This window comes from Plenodomus lingam (genome assembly GCF_022343315.1).
Source record: "Plenodomus lingam strain CAN1 chromosome Unknown scaffold_20, whole genome shotgun sequence".
Taxonomy (NCBI): domain Eukaryota; kingdom Fungi; phylum Ascomycota; class Dothideomycetes; order Pleosporales; family Leptosphaeriaceae; genus Plenodomus; species Plenodomus lingam.
This window is the reverse complement of record NW_027093974.1, coordinates 1091040-1108821: the sequence shown is the minus strand read 5'-3', so window position 1 is coordinate 1108821 and position 17782 is coordinate 1091040. Positions and strand designations below refer to the sequence as shown.

At 50.9% G+C, this 17782-nt stretch overlaps 5 protein-coding genes across 5 annotated transcripts; 4 read left to right on the top strand and 1 right to left on the bottom strand.

Annotated features, from left to right (window-relative positions):
• The first annotated feature begins 494 nt into the window (after window positions 1-494).
• IAQ61_011355 (uncharacterized protein) lies at window positions 495-1830 on the top strand. Its single transcript, XM_066099165.1, has 3 exons — window positions 495-705; window positions 753-1275; window positions 1326-1830. Exons 1-3 carry the CDS (start codon window positions 664-666, stop codon window positions 1634-1636), a joined length of 876 nt encoding a protein of 291 aa, XP_065950684.1. The 5' UTR covers window positions 495-663; the 3' UTR covers window positions 1637-1830.
• A 1439-nt stretch (window positions 1831-3269) lies between these two features.
• On the top strand, window positions 3270-5020 carry IAQ61_011354 (uncharacterized protein; the record flags this gene model as incomplete). The annotated part of the gene is made up of 3 exons (XM_066099164.1): window positions 3270-3545; window positions 4036-4364; window positions 4432-5020. The coding sequence occupies 3 exons, from the start codon at window positions 3270-3272 to the stop codon at window positions 5018-5020; spliced, it is 1194 nt and encodes a 397-aa protein (XP_065950683.1).
• Window positions 5021-6799: 1779 nt separating this feature from the next.
• Window positions 6800-8625, top strand: IAQ61_011353 (uncharacterized protein; the record flags this gene model as incomplete). Its single annotated transcript, XM_003843856.1, has 2 exons — window positions 6800-7349; window positions 7418-8625. The coding sequence occupies 2 exons, from the start codon at window positions 6800-6802 to the stop codon at window positions 8623-8625; spliced, it is 1758 nt and encodes a 585-aa protein (XP_003843904.1).
• Window positions 8626-8988: 363 nt separating this feature from the next.
• Window positions 8989-9780, bottom strand: IAQ61_011352 (uncharacterized protein; the record flags this gene model as incomplete). The annotated part of the gene is made up of 1 exon (XM_003843855.2): window positions 8989-9780. The coding sequence occupies one exon, from the start codon at window positions 9778-9780 to the stop codon at window positions 8989-8991; it is 792 nt and encodes a 263-aa protein (XP_003843903.2).
• Window positions 9781-10184: 404 nt separating this feature from the next.
• On the top strand, window positions 10185-17716 carry IAQ61_011351 (uncharacterized protein). Its single transcript, XM_003843854.2, has 3 exons — window positions 10185-10649; window positions 10704-15244; window positions 15296-17716. Exons 1-3 carry the CDS (start codon window positions 10358-10360, stop codon window positions 17108-17110), a joined length of 6648 nt encoding a protein of 2215 aa, XP_003843902.1. The 5' UTR covers window positions 10185-10357; the 3' UTR covers window positions 17111-17716.
• Window positions 17717-17782: the final 66 nt, after the last annotated feature.

Here is a 17782-nt window from a genome sequence, read left to right as displayed (position 1 = left end):
TCTGTACGGTAGTACCGGTCATGATAACATCACAGTAGGCACATTGGACCATTACCGGAACTTGACCATGGCTATTTCAGGAAACACAACCCCACCTTGGCGGAGCTATCCGGCTTCCACAGTAGCCATGCTGAAACTTGGTCGCCGTCCACAATATGTAAATACTACCGAAGCCGATGATGTAGAACTCTCTCTCGGGAGAAAAGAGCCGATCCACCACTGTGCGTCACGACTGAACCAGTTCGGCAGTTCATCTTAGAAACGTTCCGCAATTGGAGGAGAACGTGTAGGTGATCACAAATCGTCAGCAGAGTGGTCTTCATTCAGGAGGTTGATCTTTCGGAAAATGTTTACCTGCTCAATACTGGGGAGGTAATATCAGCTTCGAGTCTCGAACGCGTCGTCCAGAATAGGAATAGGCTATTATATCGCTAGGCCTGTTTCATCAGGCATTGGGGAACAATAACGTTCATCGAGCCGCCATCGTCAACCCTATTTATCAACCCAGTTTCATCCATGCGAAGCCATGCCTACCTGAAGACAATCAAGAGGGACCTGAGCTTGTTGTCGACACCCCCAACCCCTTGGTATAGATGCTGTGGCCTATCATAGCAGCCCGCCGAAAGCGACGTCTCGGGATAATTGGTAGGCCAGCCACAACCGATGAGTAGCATGCAGTCTGTTCCCAGCAAAGGCTCCTTTGAGGTATACACACATGGTTTTTGTGTTTAGCCCGGGCTTATATCTGGCAGATCGCTGTTTGGACACTTTGTACACTGTCGGTGTGCTGTCTGGCGTCGCGTCTCGTCCTGCGCAAGAGGGAGAAGGAACGACTCAAGAAGAGCGACTACATTCTCCTTGTGGCCTCAGCTTCCCTTCTAATAGCTACTGCTCTTCTACAGTCCATATTGCAACATCTCTACGATTATTGGGGTTCCGCTTCGAATATCTCGACTCCCTCGCAAGGGTTATCCTTCCGAGTCACCTCTCGTCTTACGACCACGATTGAGTTGTTGTGGCTTACGCTGTATTTGGTGAAAGCCTCTTTTCTTGTGCAGTCCAAGTTTTACAAACCGCTTTATGCGTATGTCTCGCCCAACTTGACGCGATATTACTGGGCATCCGTTGGCATGTGTGGCGTTGGCTTCTTCTTCACTCTTATCATCACCATAGTGCTCTGCCCCCATCCCGAGTATTGTCGGCATACGGCTCTACAAGACACGTTGCCTTGGGAAATTACTCTTAGCACACTTGATATCCTGACCGATCTACTTGGTATGCCATGTCGCATCTTACTGGGTAGCAGTGACTGATCATCGTCTCAGTGATCTCCATCCCCGTATCCCTCGCCTGTCTGGCGAACTTCACGCTAAGCAACGCCATCATCAACACACTTTTCAAAAGTCTGTCCGTCTTCCCGATTATTATCACAGTCTGCCGAACGATCTTCCAGATTAATAAAGAAAAGCGCCAAATCAACTACCTGATCTTAGCGTTATGGCTAGCGATTGAAGCTGCTGTGGCAGTAATCATGGGATCTGTTTCAAGCTATCGCACCGTTGTCCTGAAGCTTTACGCAACGCACATAAGGCAGCAGCGTTCTGACCCGACGCAATCGGGAGAATGGGTACCATAACTTTGGGCACGCAAAACGAGAGCAAAGCCAGAGCAACCAACAACACTACTGTCGCGCACTTGAAGATCTCTGATGCATCATCATGCAATGAATTCTCACGACCCCGACTTGAATTATAGGTAAATTCTCTTGAATCCCGCAAAAATGTCGGTGAAACTTCGATTATGTCCTGAGCTTAGCAGAAAATTTCTGGTAACCACACAGAAACGGTCCAGTTTTAGCGCAGAAACGGACACAGGTTGTGAATATGGCCATTACTCGCCCCTAAAGCATGTGCTCGCTTACACAACGACGAGAAGGGTAATGCACATAGTCATTGCACAACGGTTAAAGATCGAAAAGATCGCCCTTGATAGATCAGATATGGATATCACCCTGAGATTGACGATTTCGGAACATCGGTTTCCCGTTTAAAATCCACGTAAGACGACTCGCAGCTCGTGTGGATGCTCCTGTGCGAGTCATACAATAGCTCGGTGGATTCCCCAATAAGTAATGACGTCTCTGTCGAAGGTTGGAGAGCGTCATTTGGACGATGTTCTACGGGAGGGCTGGACCAGATCGCGACTAGGGTGCCCTGCATTCATCGCTCGAGATCGTCAATCTAGTCCAACCTGTGCCATGGCACGATCCCCAAGTTCACGATTGTCTATGCTCACCGACGTGGGAGCGGTCAGCCGGGCCTCTCAGCGTTGCCTTTAGATTAAAGTTCCTCCCAAGAACCGTGAGCAGAGATTCAACTGCAGCAACCAGCACACTATAGGTTGTCAAAACTGTTCCTTGTACGCCCAAGCGCTCAGCTCTAGGGCATCATTCACTTGGAACATCTGAAAGACGCTTCAGATTGAAGATATCTAAGTGGTCTTCAGAGAGCCAAGCTTCCTTCATTCCATCACAATGTGACTCTCAATTGGCATGGCTGGAATCATCTGTCCTCAGGCAATATATCACTTTGATACAGTCGTGATAGTCCGAATAGTGTTCGAAGCATGTCCAGTGAAACTGAAGCATCTCTTTTGGCCACGGCAGATTGTCCAGGAGCTGTCACACTAGTCAGACACCTAACCCTTTCGGCTCTGGTATCTCGTTATGTCTAAAACGCTACCCGTCCAGTAATCGGTTCCCGTTGAAAGATGCCTGACAGACCGCGCCAGCATTTGCCTGTCTTGCTGTGCTGATCCTGCGTGGGCAAGGCCCGAATGCGCACAGGGTCAGGCCTGCCCTGCAATTGCAAGGTTGACATTGCCGGCCGCAATAGTTCTCGATACGCTACCAACCGTCTTCTCCATGGGGTTCGCCGAGTATAAGAGAATTCACGCCAGGGGCAATTCTTGATGAAACTCTCTCGCGACCGCATCCCCTCTTGGAGTACCTTTCATAATGACCATTAAGCTGAAATCCGACAAAATAGCATGGACGTACACGGCAGTGGCTATCGTTTGGAATCTTGCGATAGTGGCCGCTTTGTCGTTCCTCTGGACTCGTCGCTCACTGCCTTCCCTTCGGATGCGGAGACTGGGGCTTCTGTTCGCCGGAATTCTATCACTGCACACGTACGGAAATTTTGTGCTATTCCGTAGGATATTCGTCCCGCATTTGCGTATAACAATCACTGACTTTATATCTAGTCTATATGATGGGTTCAGGCTTTCCTTGTAATGCCGAGTTCTGGATTATGAGCATTTATCTACCCGTCGGCATAGCACTGTTCCACGCTTCCAATTCTCAATTTTTAGATCTTGCTAGCCGCCAAAAGCAACTCGCGCATTTGTCCTTGAAAGAGCAAGATGTGATGACCGAGAAGGCACATACTTCCCGTAGCCGATGGAGGAAAATCATTTCTGGTGCGGAGCGACCTGACAGCCTCGAGCGTACTTTGATCTACATTGGCATCGGACTAACGGCGCAGGTAAGATTAGATCAGGCTCCGCCTATACTGTTTGTAACTAATTTGTCTCTAGTTTGCTGTAACTCTGTTTGTCTTTCTAGGTTCAAGGAAATTCCAGTCCTTTGGTTTCTTCGACTACACCGTCGCTGGGACGGACGTGGAACAGCGTGAGATGTGTAGCAAAGGGTGGGAATGGTGGCTATCGATCGTCTGGCAATTTTTCTGGTCCTGGATTTACGCGCCATACTGCCTTTGGAAGTCAAGAAATATCAGTGATGTTCACCATTGGCGCATTCAGACGATTTGTTGCTGCATTGCTGGGTATGTGTAAAAAGCTTATTCCGTTGACAGGTATTGCTAACATTGATTCCAAGGCTTCCCGCATCCCCACTCTGGCTAGCAGCTCTCTACATTCCCGCGTTCAAACCTGTGAATGCGGTACTTCCTCCCCCGGTTTGGTTCTCGATATGCTTCTTTTTGATGGAGCTTTCTGCCATGTAAGATTTCCGAGCTCCAAATGACGTACTTGACTGAGCCTTGTAGTGGATTTCCAATTGCCGATATCATAAAAGACAATTCTCTTCGCCAAGAGACTCTGGATGCCATCGCCAAATGGGAAGCCCGACAAACAGTCAATAAGCTTCATTCTGGTGCTCCTGAATGGTCTTCCTCTTCTCCAGCCTCATCCGCAACTGCTGTCAATTTAAATGGCAGAAATAGTCTCAAGTTGGTCTCTTTCGAATCGCAGAAGTCTGATATGTTGACGATGAATGCATTGGAAAACGCATTGCGGACCAACGCTGTTCCACTTCTGCGATTCGCATGCCTGAAGGATTTTAGGTATACGCAAAATTGCCTCAAACACAAAACATCGAAAGCTAACGTTAATTAGCGGCGAGAATGTGAGCTTCCTCATAAATCTCGCAGACTGGCGAGGCTTCTGGTTTTCCTCCAAGCTCCCAAAGGCCCAGCACCAGCGCGACCAATTCATCGCCGCCACTCGTATTTTCGCTCACTTCGTCTCTGATTCCGCCGAGTTTCCCATTAATATCTCTTCCAAAGAAAAGAAGCGACTGCAAAACGTCTTCGAAAACGCAGCCAACTTGTTGTATCGCCACCAACGGGGATCCATAACTTCGGTTACTTCCGACAATGCTACGCCGTTCGATGACATGAGTCCATCCGATCGAAAAAACTCATTCAGTTCTACGGCTGAACTACAAAATTGCGTGAACCTCGATGCACTAGGTCGCGCGAATTACAGAGCTGTAACACGTATGCAGGAGCCGCATATTGATGAATTACTCTCTGATCTTGAAGTTCCCGAAGCATTCGAAGAGTCTATATTTGACGCGGCGGAGAGCGAGATCAAGTATCTTGTGCTCACGAACACGTGGCCAAAATTTGTCAATTTTGGACATGCTAGCAGCCAGATGAGCAAAGATGAAAATGCAGAAAGAGGAACGTGGGTGAAGAAGATATTGTGCTCCCTTTGAACCAGCATTTCAATGCTCAGAGACGAACAGGTCTCCATGGATGTACTTCCAGCTTGCGAAGTGCTGTCCTCTCATGCAATCTAGGATTCCTTCAGCAATGAGATCGTTTCAACTATCGGAGTTGTCAAGTACTCCGAAGTTAATATATAATCGACGATGCATTTGGTGAGGGTCTTTTGCATCGCCCGACTCTGGGGAAGGGTCTGCTTACCCATTAACAAGAGCCGAAATTTGTTACCTGTCGATATAGTACGTATCAAAGAGTCTGAGGAGTCAAGATTGGGATGTGACCAATGGGAGTGACTGGGATAAAAATCGGCCTCATCCTCGAGAATAGGTTTATACAAATCTATTCGGCCTGCCAGTCCTAACTGCCGCAAGAACATGTCCAGAGCTTTAGGCCTTGGCAACCTACGCGCTCAAAACCCATGACCGAAACTATGTAGCCAGGCAATATGTTGCCGTCGCCATATCACGTTACATCAACACCGGGCAATGTACGGTTCCAGAAATGAGTCCATTCTCGAGAGACGACATGTTTGCTCGGACATGTAGAAATGCACTCAACTTTCCACCTGCAACATTATCGTACAATGCTGTGGGAGGATGAATTCTCTTGTTACGGCGCCTCCACTGTATCTACAAGAAGCCATCATCTCTGAAGACCATCCATCCATACTTGGATACGTTCATTATGCATGAAATCTATTACAGGATGCACAAGGATATCGAGCTTGCGCTTGGACATACTAGTACTATTGAAAAGATGTGGGGGAAACCGGTGTATCGTACCGTACCCGCATTATCACAATAACTTTTGTGACTATGACCACACTTTATCTAAGCAGTTCACGGAACTGAAGTTTACAGAGTCAACCTTGTTGGTGGTTGTTAATTGGATTGCATGGATGTATTCGATGGTCTACGGGAGTTGCTATTTGTCCTCGCCCTTCCCATCTAGGTATAGCCAGAGTTTTAGTGGCTTAGCCGTGAATGTACTACATCTTCCTAAATAAGGAGGAGCGCGTTTTTTATATATTCTATATCCCTCACTCTATACTAACCCTAACCCTACTCTAACCCGTACCCTACTCGAGCCCTAGGTATTTATGCTGACTTATACATTTTTTCAGGTAAGATACAGAGCGCCAAGTACTACTTTACTAGGCGGCTAAGGTACGCCAGTAAGGGCGCGGACGATTAGTCTACTGTGGCGAGGACGATTAGTCTATTGTGGCGAGGACGATTAGCACTTCCCGATGGTCTACAAGATCCTCATGGGATATCTGTAAGAGAGTCCCATCTACATAAGCCGCGTGATAAAACATCGAGTAGGTTAGTAGTAATGGTAGTGTGAAACACATGCCTGTATCAAGTTGATCAAGTGCCAAGGGCGTCTGCGGTTGGACGTTTCGTGTGGATAGCCTGCAAAAGACTGGTCTTATAGGTGAATCGATGCTGGCAACGGGATTCTCCATGCAGGGGTACAAAGCGGTGAGTGGTCAAGACAGTAAAATGCAAACTTTGTGTCAAAAAAAAAGCACTAATTGTGATATACTTGCTGTGATAACACATTCGCCGGGGGTGATTGGAAGAAATAGAGTTCAAAGCCCCTTGAGTTGCTGGCATGAATCGTTAAGATGAGTCGTTGACAAGAAAATTAACGTCGTCCCATGCCGGTTCAGCCGGGAGCTTCGTTGCGTCATTCGAAATGGTGTGTATCCCCAGACCTGTGCAATGCCTACCCGTTAACTCTCCACCAACTTCAACTCAACCAAGATGGCCAAAGTTTGGAGTGAACAGATACCAAATGCGCCTGTAGAACCAACTAGCAAAACTACCACAACCTCAATCTTCCTCAAGGGTACTCTTATTTGTCTGACAATCTGGTTGTTCGCTAGTGCCCCGTCTCGCGCACCGCAATGGGACGTCACATCCGGCAAGCATCATCCATTGGCACCGAAATGCGTCCAAGTAGAGCCGCTGTTTCCATCACGCAGATCAAAAGAGTTGGATAACATGGAAAGTTATCTTACATCAAATGACTTCCGCGACGTGGCGATTGGACGGCTTACCGGCGCGGTAAAGATACCGACGCAAAGTTATGATGACATGGGTGCTATCGGAGAAGATGCTCGATGGGATATTTTCTATTCGTTTGCAGATTACTTGGAGAAGACGTATCCGCTTGTTCATGCGACACTGCAGAAAGAGAATGTCAATACGCATGGATTGCTGTTCACGTGGGCTGGAACGGATCCCGCGTTGAAGCCGAATTTGTTGATGGCACATCAGGATGTAGTACCTGTGCCTGAAAGCACTGTTAAGCGTATGTTGTATTTCAATTTTTCCTGTTTAAATCACGAATGCTGAACTTTTGCTGATACGAGGACACAGAATGGACACACCCGCCTTTCTCCGGCCACTACGACGGCAAGTTTGTCTGGGGCCGCGGAGCAAGCGACTGCAAAAACCAGTTCCTCGCCATTCTCAACGCAGTCGAGGCCCTAATCGCGGCAGACTTCACTCCGCGCCGCACCCTAATTCTCTCCTTTGGATTTGATGAAGAAATCTCCGGTGGCCAGGGCGCAAAGCATCTTTCAGCTCATTTGCTTTCTAAACTCGGACACAACTCCATCGCTGCCATTATCGATGAAGGTGCCGTCAATACTGAGAGCTGGGGCGCCAACTTTGCTCTCCCTGGAGTCGCGGAGAAGGGCTATGTCGATGTCGACATCGTGGTGCGTATGCCTGGTGGCCACAGCAGTATACCGCCTCAGCATAACAGCATCGGTGTGGCGAGTGAACTCATCACACTGATTGAGAAGAACACATATGAGCCTGTTCTTGATGAAACGAATCCTTATCTTGGACTTCTCCAATGCGGCGCAGAACACGCGCCCGACTTTCCGCACAAGCTAGGAAAGCTGCTGGATAAGCGCTCAGCGCACACACACACCTGTTCCAAGAAGCCCCGCAAAGATGACCTAGCCCTCGAAGCAGCGAAAGCCGGACTAGAAGTAAAGTATCTTTTCACAACCTCTGTGGCTGTAGACATTATCCATGGCGGCGTGAAGAACAACGCACTGCCCGAACGCACCGCGGTCACGGTAAACCACCGTATCAACGTCGGCTCCAGCTCCTCTGCCATCAAAGCTCACATCTCGCATCTCGCAGGCCAAATCGCACAGAAATACAATCTCACACTGCACGCCTTCAACGGCACAGAAACACCAAACTCAATCACTCTCTCCCATTCAGACACCCTCTTGGAACCTGCTCCGATCACTCCAACAACCCTTTCCTCTTCCTCACGCACTACGAATAAGACGACATCTCCCTATGTCGTGCTCGCCGGTACTACTCGCGCCCTGTATGGTACTGAACTCCTTGTTGCCCCTGGCATCATGACTGGCAATACAGATACGCGGTATTACTGGGACTTGAGCGAGCATATTTTTAGGTATGGGCCTGGGTGGGATAGGGAGCAAGTGGGGATGGGGAATATACATACGGTGGATGAGAAGGTTGGGGTGAGGGCGCATGTGGATACTGTGAGGTGGATGGTAAGCTGGATCAGGAATGTGGACGAGGCGGATTTTTAAGTGATGGGGACAAGGGGGTGGGAATGAAGTTGGGGGGACGATAGAATGGAGAATTACAATGATGAGAACAATATGGTGGGACGGTATCACGGTATCGTGCCTATGCCGTCTCTGACTCTGAATCGTTTTGGTAAATAAGTTTTGTATATCTGTTGGTGACATGGTTAGAGATGAACCTAGCCCAGTCCTACCGTAGGAGATGACATTGAAGCTAATCATCATGCAGTCTCGTCGAAGGAGGACAATGTCCCTTTTGTTCCCTAGAGTGTGCATACAACCCACAAAAAGCCCACGATCAAAAAGATGCAAAGTTATCCCCCCAAAAAACGCCATCGCTGATGCAAAATAACCAAGATACCGCCTCTATTTCCTCATACCGGAGAAATCCTTGAGCAAATGTGCCATGTGGGTATTCGTCTGTTTACCATTTTTCCTTGGCGCCTTTGCCTTTTTGTTCTTGTTGGTCGCAACCACCTCCTTCTTCTGCGTCGCCGCCACCAGCCCTGCACCCTGCAGAGCAGACCTCAACTCGTCGGGATTAGCCGGGATGGCAATACGATGCCACATCTGGGCAAACTCGGGCTCCATGGGATGCATCATGCTGGGGTCGTTATTCCAGACCGTCCTGGCCACGCCATCCTTGGTCCGCTTGACCAAGACCTCATTTTTGTCCTCCATGAGCTTGATATCATCCGCCACCGTCGCCCATCCGTCCTTCAAATCCTTGATGCTCAAACCCATGGCACTCTTCTGACTTTGCAGGTAGCCCTTGAGCTGTGCGGCGTTGCGGATCTGCAACTTGGGCTTGTAGCGGTATGTTTCGTTTGCAGAGTTCCACGAGATGCGGTTTCCGGCGTTGTCGGCACGCATCAGGACGCGCAGTTGCTCTCGCTGCACGTGGCCGGGGGGCAGGTTCAGGAAGGCCATGATGTCGTCGAAGGGGAGCCATTTGGTCGGGTTGTCGCGCAGATGGTCGGTGGCGTAGGTGAGGCGTGTGTAGACGTGCTCGCCAGTGCCAGTGTCTTGGGGCTGCGAGTAGACGACGGGGAGGCCATCGGCGGGACGTTTGCGCTTGGCGCCGTTGGTCGAGGTGTTGGAGGGGGTGGGAGAAGGTGCATTCATCCGCTGAGCGAGGTTGGTTTTGGAGAAGGACATGGTGGGAGGAGATTGTTTTTGGGAGATGGATTGCGGGTGGTTGGAGCAGGAAGTCCTGATACAGCGTCGGGTGTGGTGATGGTGGTGGTGTGTGCAGCGTCTAGCTAAAGGGTCGCACAGCAATCCGAGAAGAAGCAGCCAGGGCGGTGAATGGGGATGGAGGGAAAATGGAGGGGAAGCGAGTGTGTGAGTATAGGCAGGCGCAGATGATGAAGGACGGGAAGGAACAAGGCCAAAGAAGGCAGCGACCAATGACTAAGCGAGGTAGGTGCCAGGTAAAGGTGGGAACATACAATGGAAGTTGCGATGAGCGCATGCAAGCCAGCAAGCATTGGGCCTAGCGCAGATCCGTGCGTGCAAGGCGCCTGCTGCGTTAGTTAGTCTGTCGTCAAACAACCAAAGCTCGCGACTGCCCCCCAAAGGCTTTGGACCAACTTCTTCATTGTCTGCGCCCACGGCCCCCCGACGCGCCCTTTGTTCCTCTTCTTTCGCCCATAGTCCCCTCATACTCGTCATCCACCGGGAGAGGATGGTGCGCGACCACATTCGATAATTCTAGCTTCCACTCTCACACAGCATGGCGACGGCCGTAGTCGATGTTGGCTACCTCGCCGCGTCATATTCGCTGCCTGAGACGACATTCCACTCGTTACTATCCGAACCCACCGTTGAACTCGTCGAGTCGCTGCTTACCCAGATTGAGGCCAAGGCCCGCGCCTACGATGATTTGCAGTCGGAAAAAGTCCGCGCCGAAGTGGAGCTCGAGGCTGCTGTCCAAGGCGGAGAGCAACGCGCGAGGTCGCTGAAGGCTGCCGCTGACAAAGCGCAAAAAGAGGCGGAAGAGGCGCTGCAGAAGCTTGCACAGGAGGGTACGCGTTGTGCTGGTGCCATGGGCTGTGTGTTGCAGGCTAACGTGATTGTAGAAACTGCACGTCAACAAATCGAGAAGGAGCTACACACCCTTCAGACGACGGCAACCAGCTCCACATCCGAGGTACAGGCACTCGAGTCCCGCATCAAGACACTCGAGTCTCAGAATCGCGATGCCATTGCTATGCATGAGGCCAAGGTGGCCGCCCACGACCGCCTTGCCCAAGAGTTATCTGAGCAACACCAAAAGTCTATCGAATTGAAGAAGCAGCTGTCTTCGCTCGAGGAGAAGAACCAGACCCTGGAAAGCGCCGCCTCCAATGTCAAGTTCCGCGAGACCAACCTGCAACAGGAAATCGAAGCCTTGCGCAAGAACAACGACTGGTACACCACCGAACTCAAGAAGCGGTCCGACGACTACAGCAAGCATCGCAAGGAAAAGAGCGCTCAGATTGCCCAGCTCCTGCGTGAGAATGCCGATGCCTCTGAGACGATTGATGCCCTTCGCCGCACCGAAGCCACCCTGCGCCAACACATTGCCGAGCTTCAGAGCAACGCTGAGGAGGATCGCAAGCGTATCGACGAGCTAGAGCGCCAAGCGTCAGAGTTGGTGGCCAGGCATCAGATCGAGCTAGACAGTGCCAACAGACTCGCGGAGCTGCACAAGGCTAACTCTGCCATGGAAAAACAACATGCACAGAGTATACAAGCCACCAAGGACCAACTGGAACATGATGCTGCTACGGAGATTGGACTGCTGCAGGCCGAGCTCGAGGTGGAGCGCAGTCGAGCTAACACAGCAGAGGCTGAGTTGGCCAACGCAGAGACCCTTGTTGAGAACCTCACCAGCGAAAACAAGGAAATGAGGAATTCTGTTCGTATGCCGGCGACGCCTCGACATGGTATGAACGGGAACTTTGGCACACCTGGCCGCGCTGGCTCGCCTGCTCCATTCTCGCCCGGGGGCACATTACTCAAGGCAGATGCGACCAGGACTCAGCTGCTGATTGAGAATAACGATCTCAAGAAGGAGCTTCGCAAAGTCCGAGAGAAGGCCGAGGAAGCCTCGACCGTCACATCTGAATTGCTGCGGGAGATGGATGCTCGAGTGCCGGAGTTCGAGGAGCTCCGTCGTGAGAACGACGCGCTTACCGAACAGTGCCATGAGCTGACGAACCTTCTCAATGACGTGAGTGCAGAACGCGAGTCGGCATGTAGAGACGCGCGCAAGGCCCAAGGCGATCTAGAAGGTGTACAAAAGGAGTGCTCACTTCTCCGCCATCAAGTTCAAGACATGACGATACAGGTGCGTTCACTGATGTGGCGGCGAGAAGCAGAGGAGAATGGGCTCGATTCCCTTCCTGCCGATCAGAGGCAGTTCATTCTAGAATCGGTAGATAACCAAGTGCCGGATCATGCGCTACCCAGCGATTCAGTCACACACAACCTCATCACCAAACATCTTGTGCTATACCAGCGAGTCGCAGACTTGCAGCAGCAACACTCTAACGCGCTGAACGCGATACGACAGCTAGCAGACGAGCATGAGGCGCAGGAAGCTCGTAACAAGTTGGAGCAGCATAAGAAGGATCACGAGGAGCTCGTCAGACTGCGATCACAAATAGGAGAAAAGGAAGAGGAGATCAAGACCCTCACCGTGCGTGCCCAGACTTTCAAGGCAGAACGCGACATGTACTTCCGGAGCATACCTAAGCGAAATTCGCTGTCTGATTCGCAGCCCAATCCAGCTTTTGCACAATCGGTACCTGCAGGCCACCATCTATCCGAACAGGCGCTCCCGAAGGACAACCCAGACTACAACAAGCTTGTCGAGGATCTCAAGGCTCATATTGATCTGTTGAAGACGGAGAGTGCGACCAACAATACAACTAATAAGTCGCAGATTGACAGCCTCACCAAGAGCAATAATCAGCTTCAGTCTGACAAGGCCCGTCTTGAATCGCAGGTTCGACGAGAGCAGGACCGCTACATGCGTCTTGAAAGCACCATCAAGATGTTGCAACAAGAGAAGGAAACTCTACAGGATCGTTACAATAATGTCCAAGCCACGTTGGCCAAACAGGATGATAGGATCGTAAAGGCTGACCAAGAGGTTGCTGAAGCCACTACTAGAATTCAGGGTCTCGAAAGCGAGTTGGTCCACCTGAAGGCTTCCCAGCAAGTGGCCCAATCGACAGAGGCGCGCCTCAAGGAGCGGAACCAGGAGCTGATGGACGAGCGGGACCGCCTCAGCAAACTGGTCTCTGATGTTCAGAGCCTGCGAAACGAGTTTGAGCTAACAGCAACGAACACTCGTCGCGAACTACAGGCCAAGATTGAGAAGCAGGAGGCAGATCTCCAGATGGCCCAGCGTAAGCTAGAGGACGAACTTGCCGACCACAAGAAGACAGTGCAGCAACGAGACTACGAACGTTCGGAGGCACAGCGGAGGATTGATGACCTCATTGCTGCAAGGAATAGTGCAGAAGTCAAATCTGCATCAGCAGACTCGATACGCCAACAATTGGAACAACGAATCAAGGATCTACAGTGCCAGCTTCAGATCGCGGAGGATCGTCTAAACACTCTTCAACCACGACTTAATGGATCTGGAGATCAAGAGGACGAGCCAATAAGTCGGGAGGAGGAGCTGACTGCTCAGGTTGCAGACCTTGGGCGTAAGCTTGAGCGCAAGCAGGAAGATCTCGACTTGGTCAACAGCCAGATTGTGGGCTTCCAAAATATTGCTCAAGACGCCGAGGAGCGACTCCAATCTTTCGTGGAAGCTCACGAGCGTCTTCAGGAAGAGTTGAACATGGCGCAAGAAGAGAAGGATGCCAAGATCAATGATCTACAACAACGCGTTGAAGATATATCATCTGAACTTGCGGCATCAACAACAGAACTTACTGAGCTGCGAGGTAAACATGAGCAGGAGGCTCTGCAGTTGTCGCAACAAAAGGACCTTCTCGAGATGGAGATCTCGCGCCTCAAGAACGATGTGGCCGACTACAAGGAGGAGGCTACTGCACAGGCTGAGTTCGTCAAGACACAAGCCGACATTGCTGCGCGCGCTCAGCAGGACTATGAGGCTGAGCTTGCCAAGCACGGCCAGACCATGGAGAAATTGCGAACTCTTCGCGATGAGCAGGATCAACTCAAGGCCGACATTGCTCAGTTCAAGGCACAGGCCGAAGCCGCGCGAAACACTTTGGAACGAAGCCAGGAGCACTGGAAGACGACCCAGACTCAATTAGAAGAGCAAATAACCGACGCGAAGCGACGTCACGATGATCTTAAACAATACAACCAGACGTTGCTCATCCAGTTTGACGATTACAAGGCGCAAATTGATAGTCTCAAGCATAACCGCATTACTGTTGCTGGCGGCGAAGCATCAGCCATGGAAACTAGCTCGAACAGCCTTCAAGACATCGAGACCTACCTCAGACGCGAGAAGGAAATCTTGGAGGTGCAGTTGAACCTGAAAGAGCAGGAAACGAAGCGTTTGGAACACCAATTTGCACATGCCCAAACACAACTCGATCAGACGCGCGAGAAGCTTATTGCCGAGCAATCTAAGGCTCAAGGATCGCAGAGCAACACAAGTATACAGACTCTGCAAGAACGCATTCAAGAGCTCAATGTCTACCGTGAGAGCAACATGACTCTTCGCAACGACAATACCCGTCTTCTAAATCAAGTGTCCGAGAAGACCAAAGCGTTGGAAGAGTTGCAGAATGAACTTGAACCTCTGCAAACTCGCGTTTCGGAACTGGAGAGTGAGCTTGAGCTGAATGTCGGGCATCTTAAGGCTGTTGAAGAGGACCGTGATCGTTGGCAGAAGCGTCACCAAGATGTACTACAACGCTATGACCGCATCGACCCCAAGGAGCTCGAAGACTTGAAGCAGCAAATTGAGAGTCTCAAGACCGAACGTGATCAGGCGTTAGACCAGGTCAAAGCTCTCACCGAAAGGATTGCTGCGCTGGAAGCATCGCAAGAGACTATCGTCGCTGAGACTCGTGAGGCCACTATCCAAGAGGTCAAGGCTGCGGAGACAGCGAAGGCTCGTAATGGCTTTAACAAGGTCCACAATGAAAAGATGAAACAGAAGGCCACTGAGATCGAGGGCCTCACTAATCAGCGAGACGAACTACAAAGCGAGCTTACAGCTCTCAGGCAAGAACTAGAACAGTGCCAAGAACAATTATCAGTCGCGCAGTCTGGTGCCAGCCAATCACAGGAGCAGATGATCTCATTACAGCAACAACTTGAACTATCGCACGCCAATCTCGCGACTGCACAGCAAGAGCTGCAGACCGCTAAGACTGCTCAGGAAGCACAGGTGCAGTCCAACACCACGAGTAATGCAGCTGCAGATATCAACATGTCTGAGGATGGCCAGGTTCAGGAAGGCGGTGCTGATATCTCCTCGGAGCAGTTGGCGATCTTGAAGGAAAACCTCGACAAAGCCAACAAGCGAGCCCTTGCTGCAGAAAGCAATTACAATGTTGTTCAGAATCAGATCGCCAGTCTGCGCGTTCAACTTGCCTTGGAACGACAGCAAGTCGCGACGCTGGAGAAGGAAATTGTAAGTATTACTGAGTCTACCGAAAAGCACATGTTGCTAACCTCAATCCAGGCTGAAAAGGGCAACACGATTGTTGAGCTTCGAGAGCAGCTCACTCAAGCACAGAGCCAAACTTCGCAACAGACATCTGCTGCCGCTGTAGCTGAATCTACCACTGCTTCAAACGCATCTGGTGAGATTGAGAAGCTTGGCTCAGAGCTCACGGCAGCCCGCAAGGAAGTCGAAGATTTGCGAACTCAGCTCGATGCCGCGAAGGAATCGAATAACAAGGAGGTTCAAGCAGAGGTTTCAGAAGATAACGGCAACATGGCTGCCATCAAGGCCGCCCTCGACCAGCGTGAAGCCGAACTGAAGGCGCTGGAGGCAGACGTGAACCGTCGTCTCGAGGAGGTGCAAATCAAGGAAGCCAAGCAATCTGCACTTGTCAAGAAGGCCAATGATAAGATCCGACAAATACGTGCCGAGACCGACAAGGAGCTTGAGAACCTCAAGACTGCTCACACCACTGAGCTCGAGCGGCTGCGAGAGGAACAACAAAATGCCATGCCACCTGCCCCTCAGAATGAGGAGAACCGAACCAATGCACCAGCTGCTCCTGATTCAGACAGCGTGGGTGAGATCATTGGTCTACCTGCAGAAACCGCTGAAGGACACGTGGTCCGAGACTTCATCCAGAAAAATCAGACAGCCAAGGACATTGTGCGTCTGAATGTCAACAAGCGTGTTGCTGTTCTCAACGAGCAGGCCGCCAAGGCAAAGGCTGAGGCTGAGACTCTCAAGGCCGAGTGTGAGCAACTTAAGGCTCTTGTGCCCTCAGGCGATGCTCCAACTATAAAAGAAGAGGCAGCACAGAGCAAATCCGAGGATCACGAAGCCGAGCTAGCCAAAATCAAGGCCGAACACGAGAAGACGTTAAAGGAGGCTCTTGCCAGAAAGGAGGAAGTCATGGCTCGTACCGCACAACTGAAGGGTCAACTGAAGGAGAATCAGATCAACTCCTGGAAAGCCAAGTGGGCTATCTTCGAAAAGGCCGCCCAGGAGACACCTACTGAGGAAGTCGCCAAGGTGTATGCCATTGCTAAGAACCCTCCAAAGGCGGCACCAAAACCTGCTGCCCAGCCAAACACGCCTGCAAAGCAAGTTCAGGCCCAACAACCTGATTCAGCCCAGCCCGCACCACAAACACCAACCCAATTCACACCATTGGGGCAACAGCAACAGACTGCAACGCCCGCATCGACCGCGCCTGAAGCTAATGGAGCAATCATGAGCGTAGGACGTGAAACTGCTCCCGCCCAAATGAACCCATTCACTCAGTCTGCCAGTAGCGTCAATGGTTCAAACATACCCGCAAATCCCTTTCTTCAAGCACAAATGGGCCGCGGCCTCCCTCAACCAGGTTTCACAGCTCCAGCACCTGCTCAACAACTTAGTTTAGGTCGTGGAGGCCTTCAAGCCATACGCGGCGCCATCCAATCCAACATTCCGCGTGGTGGAGCGACTGGCATTCCTCTTCCCGGCGGTCGAGGACGCGGACAACAGAATTCGCAGAATATGCAGCAAGATCAACAGCAAGGCCAACAGCAAGGCCAACAGCCGCAGACCAACTCTGGAGCGAGCCAAATCGGGCGCGGCGGTGGCGGCGGTGGTCGTGGCAACCGTACACGGGGTAATGGACCGCAGGGCAGTGGCAGCCCAGGTAGTGGACGCGGAGGTATGAATCCTGGTGCGCTGCAGTTTCAACCCGGTGCTGGGCGAGGGATGAAGCGCGGTGCGGAGGATGAGGGCGAGGGAGGGGCGAACAGAGGAGGAAAGAGGGCGAGAGGTGGCCGCGGCGGTCAAGGTGGCCAAGGTGGAGCCGAATAGAGACTCCTCTCGAGTCTGGAAGTGGGATGGTTAAAGACGAGAAAGGGACGGATGGGGAATGTGTTTTGATACGACAATATGTGCATGTGCATGGCATGGTTTGCCGGGTTACGGGAGTCATTTTCTTCATTTCTTCGTTTTGTGCGCACTCCATGAACAGAGCAGGTGTTTTCATTTGTTCAATGGGTTTATTTAGTACACGAGTACTGACAGCTATCTGCGTGCTTTTTTCGAGGGTTTAATGCGAGGGGGAAATTTGGGAGAGCACATTGGAAAGAGTGTATAAATATCTAAAAGGGAGGGTTGACCTTGTTTGGTGCATTTCATTTGTTTGTTCAACGGATGATTGGCACATATCTACGTGTTTGAGTGTGTTGGTCGAGATTTAGTGGTGGCTACCTAATCTGTGGTGATGTTCATGTTGCAACGTTTTGTATGAAGTCTTGCGTGTGTGCAGGATGAATTACTCTTCACGGGCACTGGTGATGGGTACAGTCTATCGAATGAGCAGACTTGAGGATTTTACTTTGCCAGTAGATTTTTGGACCTGTCTTGAGCTGGCTGCTTGCACGAGAGAATCATGGAAAAACGTTCCGATATTTCCGCATTGCATGGGTAAGGATCTAATGCGACGCGTCTCATAGGCCATGTATTTACATGGACGCAAAAAGC